Raw genomic sequence first — 13,634 nt, 5'->3', positions numbered from 1 at the left:
TGATCTTTCCCTAACCCTTACAAAGTTGTCTTTGTGCCTAAACCTAACCAGACCTAAACTACAGCTTTGTCACACCATAACAAATCAATATTTTTTAACAGTGATTTGTTACGGTTTTGGAAAATGGCATATTATGGTCCTATGGGTCGTTCTGAAGGTCCTCTGGTCATTCTTACTGCAGCCGCTAGATGGCGTAAACGTAACTATAGGTTGTTTTTTACTGGTTGAATTTTAGAACTATACTGTTATTTAATTATGAGGATATGTTGTCCACTCTGAAATCTGGCAGATATTGTCTTTGGTAGCCGTAATGGGGGCAAAATATGATCAAGCCATGTCTGGTGGATATTAGAGGTCAGAAATCTGGAAAGAACTCAGAGTAGAACAGCTGCTTATTCATACTGAGATGAGCAAAGTTCAAGCATGTCTTCCAGATGTCTCCTGGACCTGGGCATGACTGACCAAGATAACACTCCTTGCAGGCCCTCAACACACATATGGGAGATTACATATCCCATCTGGCCTGGGAACACCTCCATATTCTCCAGGAGGAGCTGGAAGATATGGTTGAATGACATCTGGACTAACTTTTGCCTTCCACTGTGACCAAGAGTCACAAAGGCAGCAGACAATGGATGGATGAATGAATGATTTTACAAATTCTGTGTTGTGAAAAGGATAAGAAAGTTTATCTACAGAATCATGGTGTAAGAAATCCTGGCAGAGTTAAATTCTAATATCTATTCTCTTTCAATTTTAGGTAAATATTACTGGATGTGCAGTCTGAGATCTTATAGATTTCTTTTTTATAAGAATCTGATTTCATTACATTCCTAAACTAACTTGTAGAGAGGCTTGAACTGACAAGAGTCTGAAGACTAGAGTCTGAAGTCAGTGAAACTGGTTCTTAGTCACAGTTATGAGACTTTATAGCAGTGGATAACCTTTGCAGATGACTGTGTGGGTGTTTGTTTGTGATCAGAGAAAGAAATAATTACATGACAGCAGGAAGTGACTCAGCTAGACTCCAGCTCAGCTCAAATCAAAGTCTGAAGGAGAACACACCAAATGTAACATGACTTCAATGACAACTGACTATATCACATGTAATAAGTATACATTACAAAAAAATGTTTAAAAAAAAGCTTATAAATGTGATATGCGATAGTAATTCATAGCACTGGAAAGAGAACAAAATACATTTAGAAGTGCAGAAATGTGAATTTTTGCTAATCTTTCTATTCCCCTGTTATTTTTCACTTAACTAACAGCACTGATTTGCCTAATCATGAGGCTTACAGTTTCAAAGTTGTAGTTGGAGTGAATCATTAAGATTGCTTGAAACCGTGTTTTGTTACTGATCAGCCCTTCAGGCAGCACTTAATCTGAGGCTGTGTACAAATCCTGCTTCTTCCCCTTGAACTGAAAGACTCAAATTCAACCATTCTTATCCTAAACAAAGATGTATGACTGGTGGAGCTTGTGTGGCCTGTACACTCCCTTGCAGCATGATCTGAAGCTAAACTTACACCTTGCTCTCCACTGACTTTATGTTCGTTAAATGTTAAACAACATGTAATGTTAAAGCAATCAGTTGACTCTAATGGTGGCTGTAGCTGAGGTGGTAGAGCAGGTCAGCCAATCATCACAGGGGCTGGTGGTTTGTTCCCCAGCTCCTCCTGTCCACATGTTTTGAACAAAATTGTCTCCTGAATGAATATAATGTAAGGCCTTGAAGATTTCAGTGAATTATTATTAATTATTATAAAATGTATATATTTTTGATGCGAGAATTGATAGCCAGTGAGTGCTACAAGTATATATTTCATCGTCTTTGCAAAGTACACATTATCTTTCATATCATTAAATCTGTACAATATACTGTATGTCTATTAGGGGTGTGCCCGAATTCAAATACATTATTTAGCAAAGCACACATGGTGTTTTTTTATTTGTGGTTATTTATTTTCGTACAAAAATTTTAAAAATTATTAAATCAAATTAAAAATTATTCGTTTTTGGGAAGAAAAAAAACTATGTCAAATACCAGTGCACAGATCGGTTACATCGCTATCTCAGTCTCTCTCCTCTGCTCACTGTTATGTTTATCAGCAGGTCTCAATGAGGGGAATCACATCCACCTGTTACATGACGCACATTTCCTTATTTGGACATCTCTCCTGGAGTTGGGGGTGTTCCCCAGAGATAAAGCTGAGCTACTGACACAAGCAAAGTGCTTTCAAGGGACTCTCCATAACTTGTTGTTCCCCTTCTCTTTTCCACAAAGTTAAGTTGTAAAAAAATAGGCAGTAAATAAAAAGTGCAAAGTAAGAATCGCCTTTGAAGTTCTTCTCTACACATTACATGTTGTGTTGTCTCTGTGTTATGGGTGTATAAATAAGTAGAGGTCTGCCTGCATGATGGTGATGCATTTGGTTTTAGCTCAGCAGTCAGGGTAGTTGTCTATGATCTGGGAGACTCGTTAACGACTCAGTGTGGGGACCTCCATCGTAAGATAGTTTATTCATGAACACTTATTTTAACACTTTGATATCCTAAAAAAGTGTAATAACAAAAAAAAACCTGGATTTTTACACCTATTTCCACTTTTATTCGAATTCAAATACAAATATTAATTAAAGCTGCAAGCAGCGATGATCAGACCCTCCTACTTTTGTGCATGTTGGGGTGCGCAACTGTCAAAGGGTTTTATTGCAGGTATGTAGATGGTTTCCGGCCTGGACTCTTATCAGATGTTGCACGAAGGAGATGAATATCACTTTCTGTGTCCACTATGTGGCGCTAGAGAACACCCACTAATTATACTTCTTGTTGCTTGTTTTTTTTTTTGATGACACTGACCAAATTTGAAGTCAGACGAGTTAGACCTCTAGTAGGACTTCGTTAAAATACAACTCCCGTAAATTGCACAAACAGCACTAAAACTGCAACGTAGATTTAAAATGGCTGACTTCCTGTTGGACTTAGGGTATGGCTCCAAGAGGCTTTTTTATGCATCTGGACACGATACATATACCTACCAAATTCCATCCATCTATGTAAAAAAGGTGAGGGCTTTGACTTTGAAATATACTAGGGGGCGCCCTTGAGTCATTTTGCCACACCCAAGTCCAAAAACCATATCAGACAACTAAATACACACCTTCTTACGCACGTGCCAAGTCTCGTGAGTTTTCCAGCACCCCTAGTCCCTCAAACACAGCTTCCTGTTTCATGGCGAGTAATGCGTTGCCATGGCAACTGCTTTTGGTGAAAACTCAAAAGCTTCACCATTGAGCATCATCAATGTCTTACAACTTAGCTGACCAAATTTTAGGTGGATCTGTTTAACCTGCTAGGAGTAGTTAATAGAACTATGAGGCCTATAACTTCCTGTTGCCAGTACGTGGCGCTATTTCTATGATTCAATATAGGCCTGTACATGTCTTCAGACTGGGACTCTTATCAAACATGTGCAATTTGGGAAAGATCCTACGATGTGGAGTAGAGTTACAACAGCTTGTTTTGCAATGGTGAAACATCGAAATTTGCTGTGTCGCTATGGCAACGGTGTTCAATGAAAACTCACAATCTTCACAATATGGCATCATCAAGGTCTTAAGGCTTTTCTGACCAAATTTGAGGTGGATCTGTTCATCCTGCTAGGCACAGGTCATAAAAATACAGCCTGTAATTTCCTGTTGCCAGTAGATGGCACTGTAACTGTCACTCAATATTGACACATAGATGTGTTCAGGTGAGGACCCTCATCAAGCATGAGAAATTTGGTGCAGATTGGACGATATACACACGATATAAAGTTATCACAACTTCATGTTTCATGGCATAACACTGAAATTCGCTGCATTGCCACGGCAATGGCGTTCAGTGAAAACTCAAGATTTTGATAACTTTCCATCACAAAGGTCTTTATAAGACACTGACCAAATTGGAAGTTGGTGGGGTTAAATCTCTAGGAGGAGTTCATTAAAATACAATGCCTGGAAATGGGAAAATCTGCGCAAAAATTGAAATTAAATTCAAAATGGCTGACTTCCTGTTGAATTTAGAGTATGTCTCCAAGAGGCTTTTTTGTGCGCCTGGACATGTTACATGTATCTACCAAATTTCGTTCATCTACATGAAATTGAAAGGAGGGGCTTCAAATTTGAAATTTTGTACGGTATATTCTTGAGCCATTTTGCCATTGCCACACCCAAGACCCATAAAATATGACATTTTTCACCACTTCTGGTTTTCAAGTTTTCAAGCATGTTTAGCTAAACAAAAATGCTTAGCACCATTCAGTGCTTGGGCCCTAATAATTCCTTAAATTCCAACAGGGCCTTCGCACTGTTAGTGCTCTGGCTCTATAATTTTGCTGCCTCAACAAATTTTGATACAAATACTGGGCCCTCTGCACATCCTGAATGTCTATATTCATAAACAAATGTGCTTCCCTTGCTTCTGAAGCAAAATGTGCACCCTTATTCTAGATGGTCAATAATATACTGATTTTATGGTGAAAAAAGAAAAAAAAGGATAGAAAATGTGAGTGCCTCACCCTCTGTCATCCTCCACTTGTACTCCTACAGAAGTGAACTTAGATGGGTCCTCTGGATCTGGAACTTCTTCTGGTCCATCAACCTACAGGACAACCCCCAAATGCAACACACACAGGATTATCAAGACAGGTAAAACAGATCAAAAAATGCCATTTCATTTTTAATGCTTTTATCTTAACTCATGGTCCACTTGAAATTAATTTGTAAAGCTAGTATTATAATCACAAGAATAAGCCTTCTAGCCTTCTAGCTCAATCTTTTTGTATACAGCGGTGTTAGAGGATAAATCAACTAACTCTCATTATTCAAATATTTCAGTTACATATAGAAAGAAGAACATACTGATTATTATGTGAACATTGAATCTTTTCAAGAAATTCAGCAGAAATCAAAGCATTGTGAAATGATTCTTGACTCTGGGAGGTACTAGTGATCTGGCAGTAGAAATGATACAAATACACAGTCTCTATGTAATGTTTGAGTAACTGAAGCACATCATTTCCTCCAGTCCCCTCCTTTGTGTTTGATAAATACCTGGATGCCTATGGAGAGACATTTGCTCTTCCTGAGTACTTCTTTCCTGTATTCGTCCCGATGGTCTTCAACAACCAGCCCCCTGCTCAAGACTGAGGGGGTGGGTACTCCGACTGTCATGGTGCTGTTACTGACATGCTGACTGGCTGGTCCATGGACCTGCAGAGGAAATATGGTAGCAAACATGAAGTACATAGTGAAGTGGAATGTGCAGTCTGTGTGAATGTGTTTCCCCCCTAGTGAATACAGTATTTGGAAAAGCACATAAAGTGTTCTATACAAATGTTTCTGTTCAAGCTTTGAATAATGATTAATAAATTACATATAAAACATTAATATTTTTGGGTGAAATCACAAAGTTACAAAACACTGTATGCTGTATACTGCACAAAATAATATGTTAAGTAGAAATGTACATTACTTTGGTCCCTCTTAAAACGTCAATAAAAATGCACTAACCTGTGCATTAGCAGCCTCTATGGCTGCTGTCAAGGCTTTCATGCTATCGATGCTTTCTGTTGAGTTACTGAGCCCCGATTGAATGGTCATGTCACCTCTTGGTCCCTCCTCTTCCATGTATGCATCCTGGTTGATTTTAGAAAACATTGTTTTTAAGACCTGGTGTTAATATGAGCATTAATATCTCACAATGTCATTAATAAATGATCATTTTAGATAAAGACAATTGAAAACATTGTGGCCATATGCCTGTTGAGATGCATCTTAGCTGGGATATAAAACACAGTTGACATGATATAAGAAGTAAAGGGAAGGTAATTTTGTGTGAAAATTTTATTTATTGGTTCATCCATGTATGCATGCAGGCATGCATTTGTTGCCCCAGACCTCTTGTTTTTGTCTGTTACTATCTGCTTTTCTGTCATCTTTGTAGCATTTGTCTCCCCACCTATGACAATAATGTGTATGATCACAGAGTAAATAAAACAGCTGTGAAGTGCTCTAAAGTTGTATATACAATAAGTGCTGTTGTATAGAGACAGCAGAAAATTGTTTACAGTCTAAATATATGAACAGATAAATATTACCATATTTTGTGATATGTGCTGATGAATAACGTCATAAGAGGGGGAAATTAGCCTCCTTTAAATATGCAGCGTCCCAAAGAGTATCACCCAGAGGGCTGAAGGCAGTCCAGCCGCACAACGACCACAAATTATTTTGCACTGGGCTGGATTTCTAACCAATCATAGTCAACATTTTCCAGTTTGTCACCAAAAAGTTGTGTTAAAACTGAACAAAGTTCAATGCCCATGGTAAACTCAAGTGATATATACACAAGAGGAAAATAGACTTGAGCATTTAAATATGCTTCAGGTCGCGGTTACACATGTATAGCACAAGGCCAGTGGAACAGTTACATGGCCTGTGTAGACTGCTGTATTGAGTAAAATAAAGTTCTAATCAAATGTGCATGAGACAGATGACTGAAAAAGCATATTTGTCTAAACAATGTGAAATAAGAAGGGTAACTCTCCAACCACCAAACTGTATGTGCTATATTACTCTCCAGACTGATGGTCTCATGTTCTGTAACTACATGTGGAGCAAATTAACACATTGGACTGAGTCTCTGTGCAGTACCTGTGCAGATTCTGTGCTGCTCTGTGCTGTGATAGAGATGTAGGGCTTGGAGGCCGTTGAGCAGGTGGAGGTTCGGGGCGGCACTGGTGGGGGAGTTTTCTTATACGTGGTGATGCAAGATGAAACTACACAAAGGACAAAGAGGGAGGGACAATAAGAAGGACAAAAAAAAGATATATTCAAATTCTATACTGCATAAATAGATATTGGAGACACTGCACCCAGCTGTTCAAGACACAGCTCCAATGTTAACTGCTCCTATAACCACAAGACTTTGTTTTCTAATACTACATGTGTTGATACACAAGATATTTTTAAAGAGTTTAATTTTACTCACAGGTGATAAACTGCATGAACTGCAGTGACATTCAGCTGTTGGACCCTTTTATAATGAACATTTGGATCTGACTCCAGCCACAGTGGGATCTTTATTTCTTAGTTTATTCTGAAGGATTCCAGGTTCAGAGTTACACTCCATGTCAGTCAGACATTGTTTGAATTAGAAAGAGAAATTTCCTCTGACCTGTGTTTGTTTTCTTTTCACTCGTCTCTATATTATATAATAACCGTTACAGAAGGAGATGTGCTATCATCTCAAAGGACACATAGCTGTCTAGCAACACAATAGTGAGCTTGATTAAAACTCCATCAGTATTGTCCTCTTCTGATATGTTGTACACAGTAGTGTACAACATATCATTGACTATATCTTAATAAAGTGTATAAAGAAATGGGAAACAGATTTATCAAACATAGAATACTGTATATAGATTGCATGAGATACTACAAGTTACATAAGTCAAATAAAATGCCAGAGGACTCTTGCTGGTGATAATACACAAACACAATATTGTGGAGTCAGTCATCACCAGAAAAATGAAGAAAACAAAATTTGTCCAAAGCACAAATTTTTGGTGTTTTTGTTTGTTTGTTTATGTGAATGACTTGGCGGACACTGGAGACAGCAGCTCATATCACACCTCATACAGACAATAAACACTGGTGTCTTAACCATGACCAGTGGTGGATTCAGGATGTCTCAGGGGCGAGGACGAAAAAATATAAATGGCACCTGATACATTCAATGGGCCCCCACTTCACAATGTTTTTCTCCCATACAGTGCACCCTACAGGGCACCTTTTTCATTGAAAGGGCACCTAATTCTGCACTTCAGTATGTTAGACTTAGGGAAATGCTTAATTGCACTTGCACTAGAAGGGCACCCCTACAGAACCTCCAGTTCATCCCATCACATTGCATCATAGTGCACTGACTGCATTATATTCTCTTCATTTAAAGGGCACATCATTTCTCATTTTTGGGGGTTCTTTAAAGGGCATTATCACATTTTCTTCCACTGAAAGGGCACCATGAGGATATTTCATTCCAGATCGTCACATATAGAGGCCCTCTAGAGGGCGTTTTGTCCTGATTTACCCATAACTAGACAGTCATTACAGAACTTTGGCATGCTTTCTCCTTTGTGTAGGCACCGTAGAGGGCATTTTATCATACTGTGTGGGCACCTTAGAGGGCACTCTAAGGGTCACTCTGTCACTCTCAGTCACTCTGTCATTGGGGGCCTGAGTGGGACTGCAAAGCTATGCGTTTTGGGATCATTTTTAGCTAAATGTATTCCCTCTCTTCCTCTCTCAAAGAATTTTGCTGTAAATACTACCAGGACAACATGCTGACATCCTTCCGTCTTATTTTCTTTTCTTCTGCCAGGCAGAGGGTCCCAATTTGATTTCAATAAACTGGCATGGAATTCATTTTACTTTAATTGATTTTCAATTTCCATAACACAGTGGAAGAGATTATGGAGGAGGGAAAAGTTACATTCATGATAATTATCCTCACTCAATTGAACTGTAATCCGTTTTGTGAAGTGGATAAGTGAAAGCCTTGTTGGATTACCACTGCTTTGAAATTGAAGCAAACCACCAGTGTCTTCTGAAGGCCCACTGGTGGAGCTGCTTCTGTCACTACACTGAGCATGTATACCACATACAGTACAATACATCATCTTTCACATTCAGACCATGTTGGCCTGGAAAAGAGCAATTTTTTCTGATCCATATCATTGTTTAACAATGTGGAGCCATGCTTCTTATTTAGCCAGTGGCTCCAGAAAATCCAAATATAGACATGAAATGACATTTATTCATGCTTATGTGTTTATAAATAAATTGCAGCCTGAGGCGGAAATAAACCAGCTTGTTCACTGCGCAGCTAGCTGCTGATATATCTAAATATCAATGCCCTGCTGGGAGGAAAACAGTTAGCAAAACAATAAATGGCCACATATAGCAACACAACATTGTCTCTAGCTCTCTCTCTCTCTCAAGCATATACACACAGACACAGGCAGTAACCCAACACACAGTCACTACTGAAAAGAACCAAGACACCATCACTCCAGCTAATTCACTGAACTCACTATACATTATAAACATCAGTTGCAAAAAATACCCATTCAATATTCCAAATACTGTTAATCAAATACATTGTGTGTTGAGCTACCCCCCTGTAAGTTATATAAGTTGATGATTTAATTGAATTACATGCTGGGACTATTCTTTCTTTTTTTGAAACCTTTATTTAACCAGGGTAACCCATTGAGATTGAAAGTCTGTGAAAACAACAGCCAGGCGGAGTGCTGTGCACAGCTTCTTGGCGATTACAGAGTGTGCTTTAACTGCCTCTCTGGGGCTTTTTTTTAAAAAAAAAAAATCAACCAACATGCACCTTTTTCACTCTACTGCAATTCAATGTAGATATAACATCACCAAGCAGACAAATGGATACATGGATGGCCATAGTAGCCTATTTAAAAGAGCATGTTTAAATGTAGAATTGTTGACATAAACCCAAAGACCCAAAGTAGACTAAATTCTTATTTGACCCTAAACAGAGAATATAAACTGGCCGAGTATCTCCTCTCTGTCAGAGACACGAAGCAGAGATGGATCCTGACCAAATACAGACTCAGTGACCATCAACTAGCAGTAGAAACAGGAAGATATAGACAGACATGGCTATGTGCTCACTGCTCGACAGGGGATGTAGAGACAGAGATGCACTTCCTTGTCCACTGTGAGAAGTTCTCTTCAGTAAGAGACTTCCACTACCAGGAAATAGCCAAGAAAATACCTAACCTCCAAATGTTAACTCCAGAGAAGAAATTGGCAGTTCTCCTGGGTGAAGGGACAGCAGCACCTCTAGCAGCTAAATATGTATCTGCCTGCCACAGCCTGAGGGACTCACAAACACTGTAAAATCTATATTTGTAAGATATTAAGTAATTGTATCAGAAACTATAAAACTGTGTTGTACTGTATTGTATTGCAATGAAAGAATGGACTGCATAAGTATAATATAGAACCTGCATGTGACACCTGCGTATTTAATATGTACATGTAATATGTAATATGTGAATCTTCTGTAAACTTCTTTGGCAACAACATGTTTTTTTGTTCATGCCAATAAAGCTACTTGAATTGAATTGAATTATTTTTGCTTTCAAAAGATGCCCAACAACAGACAGAGGCTTGTGGTAACCTCAGTAGACAAGGAGTCGAGGAAGAAATAAAAAGTTCATGGCCATAACTGTCTGTGTACTGAAATCCTCTGCTGTTACAGATAAATCAAGGTCATCATTGCCCACATCTGTCTTCAGTCTCCTCCTGATCCTCCTGAAGCAAAGTGTGTTGGCTGTAAAGGTGCCTCAGGCATAAACACGGAATATGAAGATGATCCTCATAGAAGGAGGTTTTTACCCTGTAAATGTAAATTTACAGGGAGAACAGACACCCTCCTCCTTCCCCCTGTCTCTGTTGAATCAGTCTTTCACAGTCCTGAACCAGTTTACTCTCCTTGTGCTCCTCTCCAGACAGAGCTGGATTGTCACAATTCAAGTGTCAGCATAATATTCAGGTGCTTTCAGACAGGGTCAGGGCAGCTCATCATTCAGTTTCTCATGTATCAGCAGAATGCCAAGGGTTCATTGGAGCTTATTTTGAAAGATGGGTCTTTAGCCTCTGCCTCTGGAAGTCAGTCTTTGACTGACTTGTGATGTGCTGTGAAGCTGTTTGGCTGAGGCAATAACCAGGGATATATATTAACCTTTTTAGACAGTGGCACTATTTCTAGAGATGTTCAAGGTTGTGCAGCATGAGCAAATATACTGTAACCCAAAGGTTCTGTAGCCTCTCTACACACCCTAGGACTCTGCATTGTGTTTCTTGGTGTGTGATGGGGTGATGTGTGGCAAGAAGGAGGCATTTGACACAGGAGTTCTGGATTGTGGTTGACACCTGGTGACACTTTATTGGCTCACAATGACAGCTTTCATCTCTGTTGCTGGTCCAGTACACTGGTTGCTGGCTGCATATCTTTACGAAGCAGTGAAAGTAAACTGTTTTTAGAAAATATGTCCAAGTGCCAAAATAAAAATTACAAAATAATAATCTAACTCTGAAAATAACAAATTACTGCATTTTTCAAATTAAATAAGGCACTCTTAACATATTGTTTAGTGTGAAAATAAATTAAATGACATAACAAGACCGATAGCAGACAATAACTGAAAAGGTAATTCACCCTGCACTATTTCCACTGAATGAGTGCTCTACTCATACACAGCAAGCTAGCCAACATTACGGCCAGTATTTACACATAAAAACACAAGTGCTCACTTCTCAAACTCACACTAAGTGTAAGTTAACATCTTAATTAACACAATAGTTGAACAGATTGACTGGATGGGTGAAGTGAATTGAAGTGAAGTGAATTTATAAAAAGGATAGCCCCCTGAGGGGTCCTAAAAAACACAAAATACAGAATATAACACATACTTACAATGACAACGTTACATAACAAACATAGACTACAAATACACAGATACAGACAGCTCTCTCACCATCTCCCACCCACATCCCCCACCCTCAGCAGTTGTACAAGAAACTGGATACAAGAAATGAGAATTGACCTGTAAAAAGATCAGTTTCATCAGTACCGAGAGCACTTGAAACAATTCATCTTCTAATTGCAAATACATACAAATTAAAGGCATGAACAGGTTGTTTTAAGATGACAGAATAAAGAAGTCCTCAAGCAGCAAAAAGAGTTAATAAATCTAAGAGAAAGAGGAAGATCATTCCAGTCGGCTGAAGCTTTGTACTGAAAAGACCTGCGTTGACTTCTTTAAAAATTCTGGGGACAGAAAAGAAGGGATATTGCATATGTCTGAGCGAATAAGATCTGTATGGAACCAAAAACTGTTTCAAATAGGAAGGACAATTAAAGTAAACACATTTAAAGATGACCTGAACCCAGTGAAACTGCCTTCTAGCTTTAGGCTTGTAGCCAATTAAGTGATTCATATATAAAGCAATGATGAGTTCTATATGGGCACCTCAAAATAAATCTACACAGAGAGTTATATAAGACATTTAGGGGTCTAAGATAAGTATCAGAGGTGTTCAGATAGACAATGTCAGCATTGTTTTTCTAAAGAAAAAAGAACCGTTAGAAGCAGTACAGTTTAAAGAGCCAGCCATATCATAAGAATTAAAGTGTTGGGAACCACAGATAGATGGGAAATGACGGTTGAAAGCTTGGGAAATAAGTAGAGGATCAGTAATAGTTTCATTACTTGTATGTATCTGGTTTAAGAGGTTTTTGTTAGTTTTATTGAGAATATTGTTCAATTGTTTCCAGAACTGTCTAGGATTACGGAAATTCTGTGAAAAGCTTGCTTTATAGTAGTTAGATTTTGCATTCCTTATTTTGGTTTTACATAGATTTCTCAAGTATCTGTGGGTTTCCCAACCAGCAGCATCCTTAGACAAGCGATATTTGGCCCACGCTTTATCCCTTTCTTTGAAAAGGCTGATAAACTGTGAGCTAATCCAGGGTAGGTGTTTTTAGTTCAGATATTACAGTACAGATGACATAGGCCGCCATTAACACTGCTTACCTTATGAAGTAGTGAAAGTAAACTTTAAAAAAATATGGTGTCCCGCACAGAATGAATTTTAGAATTACAGTGTCCTGTAAGGGACAAACAGCGATAATTGCTAAATTCTCAGGGGAATAGACAGCGCAATAGTGACAGCAGGTGGTTTATTTAGGCTACTCCCTTACAACACTATAACACTAAGATTAAGAAAAAACATTAATTTGAAAGCATAATTTCAATTTATTGCAACTTGGATCTTATTTTCATAGTTTTGTCCATCACTTCTATTGGTTATTTTAACATCTATTCACCAAAGTAATTGCTGAGATATAGCATTTACATGTTCAGACAGGTTGGAAACAAACCAACAGTTTATCCAGATGATCTAAAACACTTGGAGTGAGTGCACCTGAAATGTTGCTAATAATTCATCATTTATGCATGATAGGAGACTGTGTGAACATAACTACAGTGTGAAGTTAATATTTTTCTGGCATGAACACACGCTAAGCTATTCACAGCCTCACATGTGTAGACAGACCAACATGCAAGTTGCCACAGATATACAGTAAATTACTGTGCAATTAGCCATGATGGCTGCTACAGGTTTCTGTGTTTACTTTCTTTCAGACTCAGAGACAATGATTTATGTAGAAATCATGTTTACTTGGAAAGCTGTAGGAGGCTCTGCAGCTTACCCTGATATACGTTGTTTTGTGTGAGTCCTTGTTTCCATGAACCTGTATAACAGACCTGATAAAGCAGAATTCCCCTTTCCGCCATCAGCTCAACAGTCCTGCATGTACCAACATCAATGTCAGGTCAAATTATTCACACATTTGTGTATAAATAATGGGCTGCATTTTATATAGCACCTTTCTAGTCTTCCAACCACTCAAAGTGCTTTACACTACATGTCAACATTCACCCATTCATACACACATTCTTACACTGATGGCAGAGGCAGAGG

The 13,634-nt window shown here is 38.5% G+C and overlaps 1 protein-coding gene across 3 annotated transcripts in view; it reads right to left on the bottom strand.

Annotated features, from left to right (window-relative positions):
* Positions 1–13,634, bottom strand: part of LOC122993943 (disks large-associated protein 1-like) — a 75,190-nt gene that overhangs the window by 17,645 nt on the left and 43,911 nt on the right. For all 3 annotated transcript variants that reach the window (XM_044368403.1, XM_044368402.1, XM_044368401.1), the window contains exons 4-7: positions 6,702–6,826; positions 5,559–5,684; positions 5,100–5,258; positions 4,565–4,647 (exon numbers count right to left, since the gene is read on the bottom strand). In XM_044368403.1, the coding sequence (XP_044224338.1) occupies positions 4,565–4,647; positions 5,100–5,258; positions 5,559–5,684; positions 6,702–6,826 (493 nt within the window). The remainder of the gene's footprint in view (positions 1–4,564; positions 4,648–5,099; positions 5,259–5,558; positions 5,685–6,701; positions 6,827–13,634) is intronic.

This window comes from Thunnus albacares, chromosome 12 (assembly GCF_914725855.1).
Source record: "Thunnus albacares chromosome 12, fThuAlb1.1, whole genome shotgun sequence".
Classification (NCBI taxonomy): domain Eukaryota; kingdom Metazoa; phylum Chordata; class Actinopteri; order Scombriformes; family Scombridae; genus Thunnus; species Thunnus albacares.
This window is presented reverse-complemented; position numbering and strand designations above follow the sequence as displayed.